We start from the raw sequence: 8072 nt of genomic DNA, 5'->3' as shown, positions 1-8072 counted from the left end.
TTGTATATTTTTTTTTATTTAGTTGTGTTGAATCAGGACAAAGGACTGGGTCGACCATACTTTTACACAATAACATTAACAAAAATAGTAGATCTTGTTGAAATATTCATTTTATTAAATAATTTATTATTATACCAATGTGATCCAGTTTACCATTAAAGTTGAAAAGACGACATTGTATGAAAATACTGATTATAAAGGTGACAATTAATACCTTTTATATAAATTAAAAACATTAAACTTGGACTTAATATTATTGCAGACAAAAAAATCCTATTCAATTTGTATCTCATAATAATAATATATGCTACTTATAAGGTGCCCCTCCAAAAGGATCAGAGCACCGTACATACATGAAATACATAAAATTACAAGAATTAAAACTTATTGCATAGAAAATATTCTTTATAACATAAAACTACAATCATACCTCATCATCAATATCAATATTCTACATCTCACAAAAGCACCAATTTAAAGCTCTGTCTGCACTATTAAACTAGTTTGACAAAAAAAGTGTGATGTGCCCAAATATGGTAGTGATAATACATGTCCATATATGGGCACATCACACTTTTTGTCACATAAAGTTTGATAGTGTAGACAAATGCAAATGACCCTAATAAGTATCCTGCAATTGGTAATTTAGTTCTTGCGAAGAGAATTAACTAAAAATATTAAAATTCATAAAATTATGTAAGCCCTCATATATTACTGTAATTTCTAATACCTGTACCCTCATGTTGATAAACAAATCTTCTAAAGTTACATGATATCAATAGCTCACAGGCAGCTTTATATTTAATTTGACTTGCTTTTATTTGGCTTGTAGGCAAGTAGATACCTGTAGGAAAAATAACCAAAAACAAGCACAGATATCAACCATTTCCGTCTTGCTGGATTTTCAATCGCTTTATTCCTGAAAAAAAAGCACCAAATAAATAAAATGAAGGAAATAAATAACTCCATGCTTAAATATCATTCTCAATTGGCATATTAATTTGGGAACCTTTTTGCTCAAAATAAAATGTTTTTTTTTTATATTTCTTATGGTAAATAATTAACCATAAGAATGACGTACTGGTAAATGTAATGCAAGCTTGTTTGTTGAATTTAACATTCAAAATACTTTAAAATACTCAAAGGGAAAACAATACTCAACGCTAAAGCAATCGAATATTCCAAACAGAAATTGTAATCAAAACAAGAGGAATGGAATACAGTGTACAGTAGGCCTACTATATTATTAAACTGGAAGCCATGCTTATCGCTTCTTTTTAAAGATTATTCTGTAACTTTTTATATCACCATTCACAACTTCACATCTTATCTTACTGTTTCATCCAATTGTTCATATTATACAGTTTTTTTTTTCATTTCATCCAACAACAAACTCACCAATTACAGAAACAAATTAGAAACAAATTTATAAATACTATACAGAGATTCAGATGAACCTTTTATACTAAGGATGGATAAATCTATTATAAACGATAAATGAACGACTTACTTGGCAGTGTTTACAGCACAACAAGCTTCTACAGTGTGTGATCCTATTGTGAATACCATTCTGAAATATCAACAGATTAAAAAAATTTACTCCAATATTAATGAAATCATGCACATAATTATTGTATTATACTATTGTTAATATATTAGGCCTACAGTATGATAAAACTGTATTTTAAGTTTGTACTTACAATATATTAAGTATAGCAGGCCATTCATTGACTAAATATCTAGTTAACCATCCAATCGGCCCGAGGTACTCATGTGGAACCACTGCTGGAGTAAAAGTTGCTAGCTGTAGGAAAAAATCAACAGGTAGTAAAAAAATGTTTTAATTTATAAAAATCAAGAATATTTATAGAATTTAAAGAAGGAAAAGTAAATGACAATATAGACTTACTGTTAATAGTGCAATACCACTGGAGACGGATACCATCCAGAAGATACTGGGCAATCGAAAGTACTGATTATCAACGGCCATGATACTGAAGAAAATTTTTAAAAATGTTAAAAAGTGATAATACTAATAGAATTTGACTGCACTGAATGTATGAGATACAACACTAACTAGACAGTAGTTAGCTTGTGACAATAATGAAAACAGAAATATTGTAGTTGATGGCTTATTGTTAGACTAGATTATTGAAATGGGATCTATGACCGACACCAGATACTTTCGCTTTTGTTGCGTTCTACCTGCATAAATGGCCAACCATTGACATTATTTATAAAAATTAAATACTAGCCTAGGCCTATCCATTTTTACTTTTGTTGAATGAAAAGAAAGGAAGGGATTTTTAAGGACAGGGAATTGATAATTATTATTGCATTGTAAGTGCCTTCGTTCGTGCAGGATGAAACCAACTAGTAAGTGGTCCTGGTATCTCTCCGTTTATCTAACCACTGGCAGAGAGTTGATGATGAGCAAAGGTAGCCTAGCTTAGGCCTAGACCCAATCGTCTCTGTTATCATCTCTGCCCCCGATGGATAATCTATTAACCGGTAGTTGTGACTATTCATGTGTGGCCTAGCACATCACCACCAATAAGCCTAGCCGCAACAGGTTAAATCATTTAGCCTGGTAATTTTATTACAGTGTAATTTATTATTATTATATATTTATATGTTTCATAGACAAACTAGGGTCGATAACTTTATATTTAAACTTACTATAATAACAACTTCTTTTGTTGTTTGCGTAGCGAAATATGGTTGATTAAATAAAGTTAAGTCACGTGTTAAGAATAGAGGGCAGCAGCATCATGTAGTCGAAAAAAAGAAACTTGACATTGTATGAAAATGGACATTTTCACTGAAGAAATAAAACCTCCCCGATCGAATGTGATTCCAAATACAAAATCAACAAATTATATAAATGTTTATCTTCTTTATTAATAAATAAAAGTTAAATCCCTTAAATATAGTACCATAGTATTACCGGTATTTATTTAGTGCCTTTATCCATTAAAATTCTACTCTATCAATTAATGTATAATAATAATATATTTATTTTGTATCATGATCTGTTATTTTACAAAGACCACATATAGCAAGAAACTTATGAATTAAATGACCTGATTGGTTAATAATTTATAATAAACAATTAATGTCTTTAGTGTAATATAATGATATACATTTATAATTAAGAAATCAGCCTTTGTATTAGAATTCAATTGAGTTCACGAACTTGGCCCAGAAAGTCCAGAGGAGAGTTTGTCCAGATGTTTTAAAAGTCTATTTAGTTTATAATTGAATCTCTAAAGAAAACACTTTGCTTAACTTTGTGACCTTTCCCATCGTTAAACCAGGAGAGATTGACACTATTTAAGTACAGATTTGACATTGTTATCCATCATTAAAATACCTTATTATACCATTAATCACTTCTACCTAAACACCCCTGGATCAACTTATGACCAATCATTAGCTTCCGAGATGACGTAATGACATATGCTAATGAACCGAAGCCAATATACCCCCAAGTTTCAGAAGAGCCCAGACACACCTCACAGCCACTTCTCCAGAAGCAGACCTACACACCTCACATCTCACCAACAGCATCACTGTATCCTCTGTTCCTTAGTCAGTTAGTTAGCTGTATCATTATTATTGTATCATCAATTTAAACTATTATTGAATAAACAATATATGTGTTACTGTAGTCAAGCGAGTAAGAGTCCTCATTACAAGTCAGAAACCTCATAACACTATATTACATTAGACGTGAAAATACAAACAAAAATGAGTTTAATGCAGCAGTAACTTTTGAGTTTACAATCACAGACGAGAATTCTGAATATTGAACCGCGATATTCTGTTATGTGATATGTCAAACGATGGCGCCTTTCCTGTAGCTAAGTCCGACAGAATCTGTCCAACCACTGGTGCCAACTTAAACCCATGACCTGTAAGAATTAAGTATAACAGAGCATGTTTTAGTTGAACCACAAAAGCATTTGAAATGTCATTTCATATCGTTTATTTTTATAGTATAACATTACCATAATGTATATGACCAAGTATAGTCCCAGTGGGCCTATTAGGTACATAATTTGGCAAAAATTATGGGGCTTGATTCTACTTGGATTGCACTAACTTTGCATTTTAAAGTTTTGTGTCTAAATTAGCCTAAATTAAGCGGAGGAATTTTAGAAAAAGTATGTTTATGTGATTTTTAATTCAAAATTGATGAAGCCCACACAAACCTGAAAATCCACATCCTATGACAATGTTTGGATAAACTGGGTGAACATCCAGTACAGGCCCGTCATCAGGAGTAGTCTAAAGATATAAAACATAAGAAAACTGTCAAGGAAGAATGGATCACAGTGGAAAGGGTTGTGGGAAGATTGGGTTTATTAGAAAATTAAAAAGAGGAAGTATTTGATTAGAACCATATCCATAATGACAAAATAAATTTGTCTTTTGTGTTTGGTAGATATAATTTGCATTTAGACAACAAAATTGAGGGAAAGACAGCAAGTTGGAAGAATGAAAATTTGTTGTTGGTTAAACCACAGAGAAAGTTGGTTAACTTATGCTTACAAACACCAGTTCCAGCATGTGTAAAATGTCCAGCTGTCAACATTTGTTTTTAAAGTTCTTTTAGTTAGTGAAAATAAATCTAAGTTTGTTATTGCTATTGTCATGCTTGTATCGCCTACTATTTGTGTGCCATGTTGGACACTGTTATCCCCAGTTGTCAATAAACAATAACATTCTATGGATAGGAAGACTTACTGTATAGATGCAGGTTTCAATAATACTGGGTTGCGGCTCTAAACCTGGGAAGTGCTCTTGCACAAACTTCTTTAATATTTCAATATCATTTTGTCTGCCACCAGCTTCAGCATCTCGTAGTTCAGGGTCAATGTGGTTGTTACCTACGTGGTAACAGATCTAGGACAACAGAAAGTTTAAAAAAATAAAGTTGAATTACAGTACATTGTGCTGTTTCTAAAAATGTACCTACAGCTAAAGCTACTAGTTAGCTTTCGATATGCGATAATCGGGAGGAAATTAAGACATGTGCTTCCTTGCATATCGACAGTTTTTATGATTTCTACAGTAGGTCTAGATGACGACTGATGACACATCGATTGACCTGACCTAGCTGGCTCCAAGGTCGTAGGTCGTTTCAAATCAAAAGCTCCCTATTCATCATCAGTCAACATGTTCCTTTTGCTTTTTTAAACTGAAAACAGTTTTAGTTTTTCTAGGTAACATCCTCGCTCCAGGGTGGTTTTCAAAAGTTTAAAACCACGATGTATGCAATAGCAAAAGTTGTATATATATAAGAAAGAAACATATTATACAACTGTTGAGTCTAAGTTTAACCAAAGGGGTGCTGTAGGCTGTTTCTTCCAATATACTGTACCTTCATATGGCCAGGGTATTCCAGACATGGTAAACCATAGATATGATGGGTTCCAGAATAATCAATAAACACTGACATATCTTGGAAATCTGTTGGATTCTTGATTTTCCAATAACACACATTGATACGCCAGACCTTTAAGGAAAAACACTCATTAAAATTAACTGATTTTAAAGGTGATCAAAAATGTAGTACGTAATATGTTTACCAACGTAATGTACTAAGTGTGTACCAAGTATATGTACTAAATAAATGTGATACACTACATAAATTTGAGTAATTTTAACGGTATATGTTTCTTTAATATCATATACAGTATCTTCAGCTCTGTCTACACTATCAAACTAGTTTCACAAAAAAAGTGTGAAATATGGTAGTGATATCCCCAAATATGGTAGTGATATGACATCATCATGTCAATATATATGGGCACATCACATTTTTTTGTCACATAAAGTTTGATAGTGTAGACAGAGGTTTAGAATACGTAAGTTAAGTACCTTGAGTGGTAGATTCAAGCCAAGCGGCTTAAGTACCTCACTTGACCAAGCTCCTGGAGCTAACACTATGCTCTTGGCTTTATAACTTGATTTATTTGTTTCCACGGTTACCATCGTACCAGGAATAATTCTCAATACTTTTTCAGAATCTTTTAGTACTCCTCCATTTTTTCTGAAAATTTGCTTTAAAGAGAAAGAATTTTTAATTTAAAAAATACATTGGGGCTAATACACAATAGAATACAGAAACTTTATTGGTCTCACATTAAAAAAACATGACATACAGCGAGATATCTCCCTTATACATTAACAAAACATCACATACAGCGAGATATCTCCCTTATACATACAAGAAATAATTTGTTTTTGGTAGCTCATAACATTCATACACACTTAAAAAATATATTTGAGAAATATATATAAAAAACATTACCTGTACAATTTTTAAATATGTTATTAAAAAGTTGCATTATATTAAGAAAAAAAAAGATAGGTCTATGTTTGATTGATGTTAGTTACATGAAAGGCTTCAAGACATCGGTCAGCTCTCAGGATGCCGGCTTGTTTGTCAATAAACATTCCATAACTTGAGTTAAACTTCAATCCTGGCCACCTGCTACAGGCTACACTCGCAGTAATATCTTCAAATTCCAATTTGTTTTTTACTAACAGTCCCCGAGATATCTGAAATTCTTCGCCAAAGTTCTTTTCTATGCATAATAGTCCAGTTTTTCTGAAATAAAACAAATATTTACAATTAAAAATTATAATTATTTAAGTATCAAAGCACTATTATTTATTAATGTCATGTTGGTCCAAGGACAAGCTCTACTATTTAACTGAATTAATGTTAACAGAAAATTTTACATCGATAACTATTATATAGAGTAAAACAAAAGACTTCAATATGTTTATTTGTTTGTATTTTGATAATTTGTACTTTTAATTGAATAAGTTAACAGAGGGCACCTGGATATCAGCTGCCCTGCGAGGGAACTGGAAGGGTCGCCCTCTATAAACATTTTTTAATTAACAATCATTGATTGTTCTTGATACTGCAGTGGCATGTGCAGTGACGCAATGGCTATGAGCCCTCACTGGCTAAGCACAGAGGCCCAGGGGCTTACGGGGGCCTCTGAGCAGCGCCTATAGGAAACACCATACATTAAAATATGTTGAAAAATGCTAAAGTCCTCCAGTGTTGGAAGACCACTTAGGATCCCTAAACCAGGGGCCACAGCGTTTCGCCACTGCACGTGTGCCTTATTTGTGAAATGGAGTCATTGTGTTCTCTCACATAAAGAGCTCTTTGCCCACTTCATCCTGCAGGACCTTCCAGCATCTATAGTTCTCTGGCATCATAGCCATGTAATAATCTTGGACGTACGTGTATCTCGTAATCCGTGATTTTCCATGCGAACTTCCCCGTGAATGAGGTAGAGGGAACTACAAAATCAACAACAACAAAATTAAATCTGAAACACCACCAAATTTATTAACATTAATTTTGGCCACCAGATACATGGAAAACCAAATTTCAATAATATGACTTTTAGTTAAATTTGTAACTCGAAAGTTTAGTGGTATTATCATACATTTTATGTTTTTTAAGCACAAATTTCAGTCAAATTGTAACCCAGCATAAAATTCCCAAAGTAAGTTATAACACTGGTGGCGCGCCATACCTTCCAAGTAATCAGTTGATAATTATTGAATGGATGACATTCTCAGATCAGGTTTTAACCAGTTAGTTAGACTATAGACTACGTAGTACTAATTAAAGTAGAAAGCAAGCAAGGCCTAAATAAGCCCGGGCCTAGGCCTACCTGTTCAAGAAGGAGCACGGATTTGTTGTCTTTTGCAAGTCGGTATGCAGTTGAAGATCCTTCTATACCAGCCCCTACTACAATATAATCAAATACGCCATCACCTCCAAAGATACTAGGCCTAGCCATTCTAAAGATGTTTTTTTTTTTTTTTTGCAAAATTACACCACTTTATCGTCCCAGTCTTGGTGTGGTTTGTCGCCCTCTTTAATAGTTTTGACCAATCACAAGTTGAGAATATTGTACGTACAGATATGGCCTACTTTCTTATTTATAATATTTTTATATTACTAAATAAATTAATTTCCATTTCACTTATTCTTGTTTGTAGGCAGTCATTCGATTATAGTCATAAGTTAC

The 8072-nt window shown here is 32.9% G+C and overlaps 2 protein-coding genes across 2 annotated transcripts; both read right to left on the bottom strand.

Moving 5' to 3' along the window:
- Nucleotides 1-88: 88 nt before the first annotated feature.
- On the bottom strand, nt 89-2745 carry LOC144842846 (transmembrane protein 254-like). The gene is made up of 6 exons (XM_078699398.1): nt 2680-2745; nt 1910-1994; nt 1701-1804; nt 1511-1570; nt 573-919; nt 89-499 (listed from the first exon to the last, which is right to left on the bottom strand). The coding sequence occupies exons 2-5, from the start codon at nt 1988-1990 to the stop codon at nt 802-804; spliced, it is 363 nt and encodes a 120-aa protein (XP_078555524.1). The 5' UTR covers nt 1991-1994; nt 2680-2745; the 3' UTR covers nt 89-499; nt 573-801.
- A 994-nt stretch (nt 2746-3739) lies between these two features.
- LOC144841832 (peroxisomal sarcosine oxidase-like) lies at nt 3740-7882 on the bottom strand. Its single transcript, XM_078698087.1, has 8 exons — nt 7713-7882; nt 7184-7332; nt 6406-6619; nt 5887-6069; nt 5387-5521; nt 4750-4908; nt 4215-4290; nt 3740-3914 (listed from the first exon to the last, which is right to left on the bottom strand). Exons 1-8 carry the CDS (start codon nt 7839-7841, stop codon nt 3787-3789), a joined length of 1173 nt encoding a protein of 390 aa, XP_078554213.1. The 5' UTR covers nt 7842-7882; the 3' UTR covers nt 3740-3786.
- Nucleotides 7883-8072: the final 190 nt, after the last annotated feature.

This window comes from Antedon bifida, chromosome 5 (genome assembly GCF_963402885.1).
Source record: "Antedon bifida chromosome 5, ecAntBifi1.1, whole genome shotgun sequence".
Lineage (NCBI taxonomy): Eukaryota > Metazoa > Echinodermata > Crinoidea > Comatulida > Antedonidae > Antedon > Antedon bifida.
The sequence above is the reverse complement of the archived record's forward strand: the minus strand, read 5'-3'. Positions and strand labels throughout refer to the sequence as shown.

Bases quoted from the DNA above. Each gene is read 5' to 3' on its own strand.
- LOC144842846 (XM_078699398.1), bottom strand. From the start codon at position 1,990: ATGGCCGTTGATAATCAGTACTTTCGATTGCCCAGTATCTTCTGGATG. The intron at 1,805-1,909 runs GTAAGTCTATAT...TTTTTCCTACAG, and splicing joins GTGGTATTGCACTATTAACA to CTAGCAACTTTTACTCCAGC. The intron at 1,571-1,700 runs GTAAGTACAAAC...TTGATATTTCAG, and splicing joins CCTGCTATACTTAATATATT to AATGGTATTCACAATAGGAT.
- LOC144841832 (XM_078698087.1), bottom strand. From the start codon at position 7,841: ATGGCTAGGCCTAGTATCTTTGGAGGTGATGGCGTATTTGATTATATT. The intron at 4,291-4,749 runs GTAAGTCTTCCT...TTATATCTTTAG, and splicing joins TTGAAACCTGCATCTATACA to ACTACTCCTGATGACGGGCC. The intron at 3,915-4,214 runs GTTTGTGTGGGC...TAATTCTTACAG, and splicing joins CATAGGATGTGGATTTTCAG to GTCATGGGTTTAAGTTGGCA.